General features: G+C 40.6%; 1 protein-coding gene across 1 annotated transcript in view; it reads left to right on the plus strand.

Moving 5' to 3' along the window:
- Window positions 1-14,818, plus strand: part of galnt9 (polypeptide N-acetylgalactosaminyltransferase 9) — a gene marked incomplete at both ends in the record, with an annotated part of 84,826 nt that overhangs the window by 60,482 nt on the left and 9,526 nt on the right. Inside the window, 2 exons of the mRNA XM_084552022.1 lie at window positions 10,399-10,584; window positions 12,215-12,352. Of these exons, the coding sequence (XP_084408148.1) occupies window positions 10,399-10,584; window positions 12,215-12,352 (324 nt within the window). The remainder of the gene's footprint in view (window positions 1-10,398; window positions 10,585-12,214; window positions 12,353-14,818) is intronic.

Consider the following 14,818-nt stretch of genomic DNA (forward strand, 5'->3'; position numbering starts at 1 on the left):
TTGGCACAGACTTGAATGTAAAAGATGTTAGATGGCGGCATAACATTATGGCCACCTTCCTAATATTGTATAGGTCTCCCTTGTGCCTCCAAAACAGTTGTGACTCGTCAGAGACATGGTCCTTCTGAGGGTGTCATGTGGTGTCTGGAAACAGAATGTTGTTAGTAGCCTTTGGGTCCTATAGGTTGAGGGGAGGGCTTTCTGTGGGGATCTAGTGAATTTGGAGGCCAGGTCAACACCTTGTGCTGTTTTTCATGTTTTTTTGAGTTGTTCCTAAACCGTTTTTGCGTGTGTGCCTGTGTCAGGCTGCAGCCTGCTGGGGATGACTGCTGCCATCAAGGAGTGTCATTGCTATGGGGTGGGGGTGCCTGGTCTGGTCTAGGTGGGTGGTACATGTCTACATAACATCCACATGAATGCCAGGTCCAAAAGTTTTCCAGCAGAACATTGAATTGTCCAGTATGGTCAATGTTATGTACTTCTCCTGTCAGTGGACATAATGTTATGCAAAATCGATGTAAGTAGCAAGAAACCCATTACAAACAAGACACCAGCTAGCTCAGGCCTATGCAGCTGGTACGAAATGTGACAGTAGATAATACTGGCCTGTCTGCAAAATAATATATGCCATTTCATGTCAGAATATTCAAAACATGTGGCTTGTGAAAATGTGGATCTACTGTAATCTGGTAACTATGGGGTGAAAGAGTCAGTCAGAATCAGGCCTCACAATTGTTTTTGACATGAATGGGTTTAAGGAGTGGTACAGCCTCTTCCAATTCTGAAATATGTCATTTTGTTTTTGCACTGTTCCTGTTCATATAAAGGAGAAATTAATGAAAACTATCAGAGGAGATGAATAAACAAACACAGGATGCAGTCTTGTCTATTTGTGTTGCTGAAAGTGGCACAATGCTGTGCTGTTTCAATAAACCAAGGGGATCGGTGAGTAGCTCCAGATAATCTTTTTCTTAGTTATGTTCAAAGTCACATCACATTCCCACAATTCTTCACACACACCAGTGCACATACCAGAGTCTGTTTGTGGCTGAGCTGTTTTAGTCATGCAAAGAGAATAGCTGGGGAATGTGGTGATGAACTCTTGTTAACCCCAGACTATAGCTAAATTAATTTTTTGCAAACCTGATGCTTTTGTTTGTTACCGTAGGATATTTTACCTTCTGACTGTTAAATGTGTCAGCGGTCTTGCTGGAAAAGACATAATATGAAGTCTGCCTGACCTCAGCACACACTTTCATCATCTCAGCCTGAGTTCTTAGCTGCTCACTGCCTCCTCCTTTGCTCTACTTCCCATTTTGACCACTGATGGAGAAAAACGTCTATGAGCGGGTTTAAACTTCTCCCTCTACCTCTCTTTATTCGTTCTTTATGCAGTGGCATATTCCTGTCACTCTTTTTGACTGTGCAAATAACCATGAGCACCTTCAAAGGAGACTGTGGGGACAGTTATGCCCATTTTTAAACAACTGTGAACACAAACATCTGGTCTCTCTCTATGAGCCTCAGTCATTGACTGCATATAAAGACGGCTCTTCAGGAAGCCTATTGTGACACTGACGTCACTCACAGGCTTCCCGAGGAGCGGTTTTGAAGCTCAGTGTGTTGGCTGCGCCTGTTGCAAGTGCTTCACTTTGCCTAACTGCCAGCTAATTCAAAAATAGGATAAGTGGAATGTGAGTGGAGCTGAGGCGGACAGGTGACACCTTGGTAGACAGCTAGAAACCTATGACTGCACCCATCCAAAGCCACCATGCTCAAAGCAATCATACACAATGTTAAGCCTTGATATGATTTAAACAAGTCAGTTAATAAAACCTCATTCCCTCATGCACTGGAAAATTAGCTATGGAGACCGAAACTGTTTTCTGTTACCAGCCTGTAAATGTTTCTCCTGTAAAGTCGGACAGGGTTATTAGAAGTCATTCCCATTCAGACCCAGCCTCATATGGCCATTAAGGGAAAATTAAGTTCTTGGCGCTGGTGAGCAGCTGATGTATCCTGTCAAAGGGCCAGTATTCATGGTAGCATCCATATTTATATTTTCAAAGGGCAGCACTGGTTTTGTTCTGAGTAGAGGTTACAATACATGTGTTTAGTCAGACTTCCATTTCCTTCGGATGTTGTGATGCCTTGCAGAATATTGTATGTGTGGTATGTTTGTCTGCAGAACACCTACTGCGAATCAGTTTGAAGTCAGATCACTTTGTCAGGAAGTGGTTGGGGCTTGTCAGCGTGCAGCGCTGGATGTTGGATTTAAACAGACAGAAATGTTTAGTTTGCACATCTGACAAGGTTGATTAATTCCAATCCACACTGCCATCTCGTTGTTTTGGTTCAGTTGCTTTTTCACCTAATAAGACTGTTTTTCCATATAATATAAATATAGTTAAAGAAAACCTGGCTATGTGCCATTCAGCAGCATTTTCCAAGTGTATTGACTGTATTGTGTAATGGCGCTGATGGAAGCCTGTTTACTGCTGTTAATAGCTTTTATGCTTTTTATGGCTCATGTTTTGGAGCTTATCATGCAAATGGTCCATCTGCAATTAACTAACCGCATGTACAGAGATAATTAAATTAAATTAGCAATTACATTACCACTACATCAAAGTCTTCTGTGTTAAGTGCTTCCACTTAATGACGCAGGCTGCAATTCTAATGAATGGTCACCTCTAAATGGACTTTACTCAAATGTATCCTGAGGGTGTGTGTGTGGGATGTCGTAAGAGGTAATAGATTAAAACAATCTTATTTGCCATTCAGATTTGATTATATTTCCGTATTTTCAGAAATATTTAATAGTAGAATCTGTAACTGTTGGTAAAATATTGAAGCTCTGTTTACTCTGTGCTGAAGTAACCCGGGAAGCTTAAAGCTTAAAGATGAAATGTCCATTCATACATGAAATCAAACGTCTACTTTAATGTTTTTGAGGGATTCATTTGTTATGTACAGCAGCAGATTACCATTGGGTGGAATAACTCATTAGTTATCTTAACATAAAGAGAGACTTTGTCATTAGCAGAGGTGCTCTTAGTATGGTGTTAATAGGTTTTCCGAAGAGCACAGCCATCCTTTATTATGTCTTTAATGTAGGGGGTCAGATACCTGCCATTTGGTTGGATTTGTTTTACTAATGCCTTTTAAGGCCCTGTTTATGAATATGCAGGCTGCAGGATAGAGTCATGAGCAGTCCTGGAATGTAGCACGCTCTGTTTTCGCCAACAATCTGCCGAGCACCACCTGTTTTCCACTGAATCTTACGATCTGTGATTATCTCATACGTTGAAAAAGGTCACATCAGCACTGATGGTCCTCAGAGTTGACTCAGGCTGGTGTGTTGTATCAGGTCGTTTGTTAAATCAAGGGAGAAATGAACCCTAGCCACTTTCCTCCTCTCCCTCTGGTTCAGTAGTTAATGATTTGTGATTAGCTTTTTGCATCACCATACAGTCGCTTAACTTAGAAAATAATGCTTAAATTGTAACCAGATATGCTCGAATGCACTGAAAATGTCTTTCATGTAGATGGTAATTGTAAAAGCCATTGTGGAAAATGGTACAGTGTACGAAATAACTAAATATATACAATCAGTATTTACACAGCAAGCACCTTTTAGGCCTATTAGTTTGTAAATCCTACACCGAAATCACTTCTTTCTTCTTCTTCTTCTTAAAGCAGATTAATCACACCTTTTTTGAAATCTATTTTAAATGCACAAAGAAGGGATATTTTTCAAGCTTGTATAACTCTTAACATTTCAGCTGCTCAGAACGCTCACTGCCCAGTTCCTAAATTAGTTCACATAGATAGTCAATGCAAATAACTTGAAATGGCTTTTCAAAAAATCCATGGCTTTATCTATTTCTTGTTTGTTTTTGCTTGCTTTCTTCTGCTGCTTCTTTTGAGATTTTTGGAAGTAAAGACGCTACAGGGTGTATTACCTTCACAGGGTAAAACTATTTACAACGATCGCACTTGACATTCTGCTTGCTTTCCACAGCGTGATCACTTCCTGATTTCCCAAACTGTGCCATGGATGTGCATGATCAATCACATGTTAAAAACGTTAGTAGTGTTGAAAGGAATTGGAGTGGGTTGATTGAGGATCTTTCAAAAGGTTGACATGATGGGTCATCAGCTAATTCATCTCACCTGTGTTTTTCCAGCCTATAAAAGCCGGGACATACACTGTGATTCTCTCTCTTTCAACCACCTGGCATCTATCTATCTATCACTCTGTCTGTATGGTGAGGTTCATCTAAACAAAGACGGCAAGATTAACGTCATATGATTTTAGTATTTGTACACATGATGTACTAACATCCATAATCAGTCCCATTATTTACTGCATTGATGAAACACATTTAGATAAAATACAAATGTCTGTCAAATTCTGTCTTGCTAAGAGTGGTAAATGGAGCATAGGACATATGAACCTACAACAGTTCAGTTTAATCAGCCATGCCATCTTTCTTTAACTGCCTATACACTCTTGAATTCTTATTTCTCTGTTGTAAAATCAGAAGCACCTACAATTGACCTGAAATTGTCAGGTATGAAGCATTTGACTTTGTTTCATATCATATGTAATTGTTGTTTAGTTAGCAAATGACTTACAACACACCATGTTGTCACATAAAATTAAAGTGAAGTTATGATTATTGAGATGAGATGTCTGGCTGGGACATGGACAATGATGTAAAATGGACACTATTACAGCTGCCATGCAAAAGAAAAAAAAGAAAAACATTTGGTACTCTCGTTGCATATTTTAACAATCTGTGGATGTAAATAAAAGAATAATTAGGGTGTATTCACACCTGCCTTGTTTAGTTCGATTAAAACGAACTCAAGTTCGTTTCCTTGCTTGGTTCGGACCTTTTTGACTGGTGTGAATACAATCACTCGAACTCTGGTGCGGACCAAACAAGCGGACCGAGACCCAGCTGAGGAGGTGGTCTCGGAGCGGTTCCTACCGAACCCTGGTGCGGTTCCTTTATGGTGTGAAAGCAGCCCGACCTCGATCCGACCCAAGTTGCAAAAATCTACCTTTTTGGATTTGACGAGCTCCCGTAGTTTTCGCGCATCTATCAAGAAGCGTCTGTGTGTCTGTCTGTCTGTGGCACGCATATGTCGCGAACCGTTGGCCCGATTGATTTGAAACTGGGCAGGTGTCTCGCTACGGGCACGAAGATGTGCACTGCTAAGTTTGACGTTGTTTGGATAAGAAATGTAAAATATATCGGTAAAATAGATTTTCTCCGCTCTAATATTTCCAGTTGCCTGATGACAGTTCTAAATTATTGCGCTGGCTCAAACGCTAGATGGTAACCATGGCAACGGAGACTCAACGTTATTTTACAGTTTACAGACAAAACATGAGTGATTTGATCATCTATCTATAATCATCTTTTAACTTATTTGGTGAGTTTGTGTCTGTCTGTCTGTCTGTCTGTGGCACGCTGATTTGAAACTGGGCAGGTGTCTTTGTGGGGAGGAGACATGGGTCACGACAATGGTCACAACTGAAAAATCTTCTTCAGCTCCCACTATAGGAATACATACTTCCGACGGGCACTGCACTAGTTATGGGAAATGTAGGATAGCCCAGTGACACACACAACAGAGAGAGACACGTGAAGCAAACAAACGCAGGTAGGTTAGGTAGAGATGAGCCGTGGCTTAACCGAGCTCTGAGGAGACACGCTGCCTCCTAGATATCTGGGCAGATGTCCAGATATCTAGGAGACACGCTGCCTCCTAGATATCTGGGCAGATGTCCAGATATCTCAAATGCTGGAGAAAACACATAAAAATGCAGAAGTATATAAGATTTTTAGTAAACAAATGAGAGAGAGGGGATTCCAGCGCTCAGTTTATAAACCATATTGCTAGCATAATAACAAGTAGACCTACAGTACGCAAAGTCTCCATTGTGGCCTATTTACGTGGGACATTTGGCTTCCTTCTTTACCCCGCCTATACGTTTACCAGCCAATGGCTGAACGACCTTAGCACATGTGTTTTTGTTTATAAATTCTGGTCCGGTTGCAATTAATCACAGTGTGAAAGCGAACCGCACTAAAAAAAAAAAAAGAAAAAAAAAATTGGTCCGGACCAAAGCAAGTGAACTAACGGACCTTCCTGGTGTGAATACGCCCTTAGTCTCCCCCTCCTTACTGACAAAAAAAAACCTGTTCAGTGACACTACATGGAGCTTAATGTGATGCAAAGAAACTATAGTCTGTTTCACAAGCCTAGTTAGCTAATAGGTTTCTGACCTTCTGCAAATGGCTGAGGAAATATTGATCTGCAGTTTGCTTTTAGTGCCAGCCAAACTGCTATCCGCAATTACACATATACACGTTTTCAATTATCCATGAGGGCTCCATGCACATATCCATAAGCAGTTAACACACTTAATATATACTTTTACACACACACGCTCACGATTGATTTTGAACAGGAAATCCGGACAAAGAAACCAAGGAAAGACAGCATTGCAAAGAGCTTACTATGTTTCCAAAGGTGATGGGTGAGATCTGCAGGGACTAAAGATTTGCTGTTAAATTAGTATTGCACTTACATCCGCACAAAGGTACCAACCATGAAGGCTGTTGCGCAAAAACAGCACTTGTCATGGGCAGCAGCAAAGCAGGTAAAACCTATTCCAAAGTACTAATGGATTTTTTGGGCCAGGGTCATTGTGGATCATGAGCAGTGAAGATGAGGGGTCAGCCAGTCAATGGAGGTGTTTAAGCTCAATCTGCCCTAGCGAACTACTTTACCACTGATACATACGACGCAACAAAAGGTTTTAGGGCGAGAGCAGCAGAGGACATATGCTTCAAATGCCTTTAACAGCATGCAGTTAAACACAATAGATACTCATGCGTTACAGAATCATGTAAATTAACTGGGACTTGGTAAATGTTTGAAAGTGTCTCATTTCCATTAATGCTCCTCACATGGCCCAGGGCTTACTGACTCACAAGTTGATACAACTTTGGTGATTTGATTTGGCTTTTTGTCATCCCTGCAAGTGCTTGGCTTATCACAACACCACAGGTAACAAAAGTGAATGAAAGCCAAATCATGTTTTGTGTCGTAATCTTGGCCTACTTCTTAGATAACACGGCAAGGTGCACAAGATTCTGGGTAGCTTGCTAGGAAAAAAAAGTAAGGGATATGAATAATGCCTTCCCTGATCCCTCTCCTTCTTTGATCCCCAGCCGTCCCTTCACTCTATGCTCCAATTTCTTAAAAATATCTTGTGCAACTGGCAGTATTTTGTTTGATTTGGAAGTGTGGAAAAGACTCATACTTTTAAAATCACACGCATACTGTTCACTCTGTAAAATGATTTCATTTGTTATTGTTAATCTTTTTTTTTTTCCATTTCCTCCTCCCTCTTTTTCTTTACTTGTATAGTCCTGGGGACAGTATTTCTTTTTCAGGCTTTCAAAATAAAGGATTCCCAAGTGAAACAACAGAGTTTTTATGTGGCATTACACGTTATGAAGCTATGTTTGAGGCAGGATTGCGGGAATATGGAGAAAGGATTTGCCTGACATTCAAACTCCTCTCAGATAGATTAATAAAGATGTAAATTTAAATACATTTCCTATTGTCATCAGATCCATTTAAAACAAGATTATTGTGTTGTATTATGTATCAACCCCGCACAAGCACATTGTATTCAAAGCCTGAGGTATCTATTAAAACTACGGTGAGTCACACTGTTTCCCAGGGTGACATGTTCCTTTATTACACTGAACACAGGCACTGTACAGTAGTTTATTTTGAGTCATTCCCTTGTATATCTTCTTGCTTCCAGAAATACTAAGTGTGTATTCTAGAGTGCCAAGTGTGTTTTAATCCACAGTTTGAAGTAGTCCCTGGATGATGCACTGTTTACTGCTGGTTCAGTGTCTGGTTGTTTTTAAAAACTTTTTTTCTTTTTGGTCAAATATGTTTGACGGTATAACCAAATCAAGCATAGATGACACTTTACAGCCACTCTTATTCTTTGAGGATCTAGCCTTAAATCTGCATGTGTGAGTGGCACAATACTAACAATAACTCCTTTCCTTTCCAAATATGTAAGATTGACTGCTGCTTTAATCTCATTATGATTGACAGCATGACAGCATGCCATACCACAACATACCTGCTTCTTGCAGCTTAACTGCATAAAATAGCTTTTTTTTTCTTTTCTTTTTTTTTTAAATTCAGGAGAACTGTTTGGTTCTTACCACTGGTGGAAGGACAGCTACAGAGTCTAAATCCAAACATGATTATTACAAACATGCCTTAAACCATATGCTGTATTTATTTCCATTCCATTAAGTAAACATGGTCAGCTCAACACAGCTTCAGCCGGGTCTCCACATAATTGCAAAAGTGGTTTTGCAGCGGTATCCTCCATAAACACCATGCAGGGGGCATCATTTTGGAGTCACGGAGAAGTTAATGGATGAGTACATCTGTTGTGCATTGTGGCGATCGTCATTAAGAGACTGTGGGTGGCGGAGACGGTGGCAGTTTGTACGGCTGCAAGGACATTACCATATGCTGTGGCATTCTCACGGCATTGTGCGAGGATGTAACTGCTGGGCCACTCTCCCACAGCATGGCATAAATTTGCAGATATACAGGCTGTATATCAAGGAGTTTTCAAATTCAAATCTTTTGCTCCACTCTGAGAAATGACTGTTTTCCTGCCATGCGTCTGCCTACCACTATTTCCTTACCTTGGGTGTGTCAGTCGGGGGTCACAGCATCCCTCAGCCTACAATCAATCAATACTTTCTGCTGTGATTGATGCTTTTAAAGATGACATTTATTTACTGCCTGGCTTGATATATCACTCTCTATGCCGTTCACACAACATTTTTGGTGTCAGTTTTTTCTGGTTGCCATAGGTGACCCCCTAAAGACTGCATTTGTGATCCCTAGGCTTACTAATCCATTATATTGACAAAAATAATGGACAGTAACTCTTCAATTGACCACCAAGCTCCTAAACAAGAAATGATGGAAAAGGAAATGATTTTAATTATTCCATCCTGTTCAATGACTAATGTGAATGCTGTAAACAGCTTCTATTTTCGGTTCCTTGCACCGGCTGTGTGTTTGTTTTCTTGTAGTAGCAGATTGTCAGTATGTCCTTTCATATATATAGTACTTTAAGCAGTGCACCGATTCAGAGGCAGATTTGTTGCTACAGCAAGTCCAGCTATAAACATGATGCAACTGACATATTAATGAAGACGCCTGTTTGACCTTTTTCCCTGACTGTATTTAAATTTGTTCTCATTGGTAGCATGATATGAATACGTGTATCAGCTGTTTTTTTTCCAGTCCTGGTCTTAAGCATCACAACTGCAATGAGAAGTCACTTTATTGTCAAATTTATTCAGCTGACTACTATTTTGAGAAAGACTTCATTATGCAGAAAATCTGAAATGGATTGCATTTGTACTTGGGTTGCTCACAAAACATATTCAAGCTTTTCCTTCCAATTTGCAAGTGAATACCCTCAAATTAAAGCAAGAGTCTGCACTTTAGGCCCATATGTATTAGCATAACAGTAACTTAAACATGTTTTGGTAAACAGCCAAACTATCCCAACATACAGTATGGGCCTGGATTTCTCGATACCACTGTGGCTTTCATTAACGTCAGTGGAAAATAACTGAAGCAACAGTGCATTTAGAAATGTTTGTCAAACTATGACTATGCAAAAAAACACAGAAGAATACTACTCTTGACAAGGAGCGGTAAATTATTGTCATTGTGGATCTGGACATACTTCCCACTGGCTGTAATCAGACTGCACTTACTGAGTAAATTGCTGTGCTGTTGAAATGTAATGACACTGCTAAAATAAAAGTCAGATGAGGCACAGGTTTAAAATAAAAGACAACTGAATAAAAATGGTAAGGAAGAACAAAAGAAGCTCATCTGCGAAATAATTAACCAAACAGTAACCATTGCAAACAGCCATCACAGTACAATCTCCGGAGTGAACAGTGACCTCCATTGCGCGCCCTATTTGTGATATTTCTAATAACTCGAAAGAAATTACTTTTGTGTACAACACTGTCATGAGCAATAAGAATGAAAGCAAAAACTATTAGATGAAGAACCGAATTGTAATAAACTAGAATTATCCTTTAATCCCTCTGCCTCAGTCTGATTTAAGTCTGCACTTCTGCTTAGCAGTAGCTGGGAGTTTAATTTCCCCTCAGACCGTGAGCTTCTTCCTAAATTCTCATTATGTTAATCTGTATTTAAAATGTTCAGAATAGACGTTTTTTTGCAAAGGAATACTCGACAGAAAGACAAACTCATTCTCTTTCTGCTCTCCAGGTGTGGCAGTGTGGAGGAAGCATGGAAGTCCTGCCATGTGCCAGAGTGGCGCACATCGAGCGCACCAAGAAACCCTACAACAACGACATAGATTACTACGCCAAGCGCAATGCCTTGCGGGCCGCCGAAGTGTGGATGGATGAATACAAGTCTCATGTCTACATGGCCTGGAACATTCCCATGAACGTATGTTATTCTCCGTCTCCACTCCCTCTGCTCCTTTGGCCCCCTCTTCTCCCATCTCACTTGTTCATTCAGACATGCAGCCCAGGACTCTGGAGACACAAGTCAATACAAATTCAAAATTCAGATTTCATCCCACTTGACCTTCACACTGTCAGCAGAGCAAAGACAGAGCGAGAAAGCAGCTGTCTCACTACAAACAAATGAGAGAGGTGCACCAAGAGAAGGAGATGAGTCTATTTTCATACACATCTATTTAGCTTAATTGCTTTCAAGGGTCTTTGAGATGGACTGCAAAATAATAAACAGCTTCTTTCATTAATAAAGAGTTTAATATTAAATCCTAATTGGATCTTTAGCCGAGTAGAATGAGATGATTGTCAGTGAAGGACATCAGAGAAGACCTTGAAAAAAAACAGTCACTGATGTTCATCACAATATAACTGGCTGTGTGGTGGTCACACACAGGTCTGATATGCTGCTAATGTTTGGAGAAATGTGGGCCAAAAATCATTACAAGAGAAGTCACTCGGTGCAAGTAGGAAGTGCCAATTGGGGAAAGGGTAACTGTTGTGTAGGTATGCAACATGGAGGTGTAGTGCTGCTGAGGTGGGGGCAACTTTGACAAAGTAGCCAATCAGGGCACATCCCTTCTTGAGTGTAATTACAAACACAGTGGCATAGCATGTTATTACCCGAGCTGTCCTGTGGCGCAGAGTTATTTTGTGTACAGTACAAAGACCTAACGCTACGATTATTCCATCTACCCCCTCCCTCGCCTCTCTCCCCTCCCAACCCGCCCATTCTTGTTATTGTCTAAAGTGCCTGCTGAGAGCACAATTACTTTGGTGGGGGAGGGTTTTATGATTCCCCACAGTGGCCAGCCCCAAGTCCAAATACTAAACAACATCTCTGAAATTCTGAAATTGAAAGCATTTGTTTGTGTTGCTTTATAGTAGCCAAAAAAAGGGCGGATATTTCCATGTAGAGTTCGTTATGAAGAGATGTTGGAGGCAAGTTCAGCAGCTGAATTTGGACCCCAACAGAGAGCAGGGACTGATGAAAAGTATTTTTCTGGAAACATCATTTGGTAATGAGACATCTATGAGTGTGTGCATGTGTCTCTATGTATGTGTATATGTGCATTCATATGCATGCAGTGTCTATTTGCTCTGACTATAAAGAATGTGTTTATTTCCATATTCATTCACATTTAAGCAGTGCACTGTATATGCAAATACTGATATGGGCATTGTATGCATATGTGTGTCTATGTGTGTGCGTGTGTTGTGTGCTTACATTAGAAGCAGGCCTCTGTGCCAGGCATTAGGCATTCCCCCAATCAATCTGGGAAGCCACCTCCATAATGCAGGCATGGACGTGAGGGCTCATAATTAAGCTGCGGATTAGAATTTGCTCAGTACAGATCATGTCTAATGAAAGAACAATGAAGGTCCCACATGACAGGTGCATCTATCCATCTCTTAACTAAATGCTTGTTCTCTCAGCACTACTCTTGCCTCCTCCATTTCTCCAGCAGCCAGCACTCTAATAAGTAAAGTGCCTGCTGGGTTGTAGTTTTTTTTTTTTATTATTTAATTTTTTGTCTTTGTTTTGTCCCATTTGTTGACAGAACCCTGGGGTTGATTTCGGGGATGTCTCTGAGCGCTTGGCCTTAAGGAAAAGGCTGCAATGCCGGAGTTTCCGCTGGTACCTTGAACATGTCTACCCGGAGATGCGGATCTACAACAACACAATCACATATGGCGAGGTGAGAAAGATTCTCGCTAAAAAGGATTATTGGAAATGAACTGAATGTTCATTTTAGCCATGTAATGGTCTGCAGCTCTATTACATACTAGAAGAAAGCAGCAATTTAAAGGCAGCTAATTTGATTCCACAAATGATAAACACAGAAAATTAGTTGGTGAAAGCTAATTAATTTGTAAGCTGGGCAATACTCAGGCCTTTTTTTTGTAACCGTCTTTTTTTGTAACATTTCCCTGAAAAATACGTATCAGCTGCTAATTGATATCTGCTTCATAAGCAGGGATCCAACAGTAGCCCAGGGATCAACACACCCTCTGCATTAAAAGCCATTGCACTTTAAGGAAAACAAATGTGATTTCACAGCATCCAGTCTAAAGTAAGTGCATCTTGTTGCTATAGCAATGCAGCATCACCACACAGGATTAGTTATAATTTCCTCATAATGAGTTTTATTTAAACACTTATTAGTTTTCCATTCAGACTTGATTGTTTTGGGCTTGGCGTGCACACTCAGCACAGTGGGGGAAGAAAACAGGATTATGACAGGTTGAAGAATTGAACACACTCTGGAGTCAGAGACTATTTGGAGGTTTGCTGAAATGCTCCGTTTTTCCTCATATCAATTTCAACAATAGAAAACAGAGGAAAATCAAAATCCTCTGCATGTCAGAATACATCAGAATTAACTTCTGGATTCATCAAAGCTGTGAGAATTTGCTCCCTCCCCTTTGTTTCCCCCGCTGCTTGTTTTGGCACTGGCACCCAGCTAATGGATTCCTCAGAGCGGCATTCCACTTAAGTGGCACTATTTCAGATCTGTCGACAAGCTGGGAAGCAGTTACCTTGTGTTGCCACACAGCTGCCACAGCAGAAGTGAGCCTCATCTGTCACAGAGCATCAGCGCTGCGCTTGGCCATGCTGACCAGACCAGCCGAGTGGAACCTTCCCTGACAACAGCACATGATAGATATGACACAATCTGGAAATGAAGCCATACGCATTCAAATCACACAGAACGGAAGGAAGCTCATGCTCAATGCACACCATCATCTGTTGGCCTGGAGGAGAGGGAGAGAGAGAACTGGGACTCTCATGACAATATCCTGATCCTGATCCTGACCCACCCATCATGTTGAGATGATATAAACACTGCAGTGTGAATATAATGGATAATGGACATAATGGATGTAATTGGCAGGATGCGGATTTAACATGGACAGAGGATTTAGATAAGAGCTCAGATTCACGGAACTAGAGGAATCTTTAATAAACAAATCCCAATCGATTTCCATTTAGAAACTTCTACGCACAAGGGATTGACTGATACTTGGATGAGTCTTCAAGAAACCCTACCAGTCCAGTTGTCCTTCTTTCACCTTGTATTTTGGATATACCTTGACCTGGGATCTTCACAGACCTTGCCAATATTGTGAACTAAAGTTCAAAATTAAAACATCACTCCTGGACTGGTTTTCTTAGCAAAAGCAATGCTAATAAACTTTTTTTCTTGGGTTAGCAACTCACTTTTCAGGTTAACACAGGTGAATGCACAAAGGAAAATAAGCTGTGACTACACTCTGCCATATACTATTCTGTCATCTGCAGTAAAATAACCTTTGGTCTTGTTTTCCTCACTTCGTCTTCTTTTCTTCAAGAAATCTCTATTAATCTAATAAGCAATATTATGCAGCAGAAAGAAGCTATGAAATCTATTCTTATTGACACACCTCAAAGACATAGAAAACATTTCTATGCGGTCATGTTTAAGTGCTCCTGACAAATGCCAATTCTCCAGTATTTTCTTTTGTTTTCCATCCTGGCCTGGTTGCAATCAGCTCCTGATGGAATATCAAAATATCTTTTGGTGTTAATAAGATAACATATTAACTGTTATTTAATGTCTTACTTTGTCTACTGCCAGAGATAACACATAATGAGCTTTTTTTTTTAATTTTTTTAGCTGATGTGAACCAAAACAGTGAATTTAAATTGAGCTGACTTCCAGGGTGAGAAAACAGCGAGCTAAAAGAATCTCACTGTTCTCAACCTGCAGCAGAACTTCTTGCAAAGCTACTTGATAATACTATGTGGGATTTTCACTATGGACTTTTCGCATACACTCTGTCATTAAAATATGAATTTTCCTTTCTGTGTGGCGTTTGCATGTTCTCCCTGTGTCTGCGTGGGTTCTCTCCAGGAACTCCAGCTTCCTCCCACCGTCCAAAGACATGCTAGTTAGGTTAATTGGTGATTCTAAATTGGCCGTAGGTGTGCATGTGAGTGTGAATGGTTGTCTGTCTCTCTGTGTTAGCCCTGCGATAGACTGACGACCTGTCCAGGGTGTACCCCGCCTCTCACCCGATGACAGCTGGGATAGGCTCCAGCAGACCCTGCGACCCTTAACAGGAATAAGCGTTTACAGAAGATGAAAAGCAATGAAGTAACCATAGTAACAAAGTAACAGTCT

The sequence above is a fragment of the Chelon labrosus genome, assembly GCF_963514085.1.
Source record: "Chelon labrosus genome assembly, chromosome: 9".
Classification (NCBI taxonomy): Eukaryota; Metazoa; Chordata; class Actinopteri; order Mugiliformes; family Mugilidae; genus Chelon; species Chelon labrosus.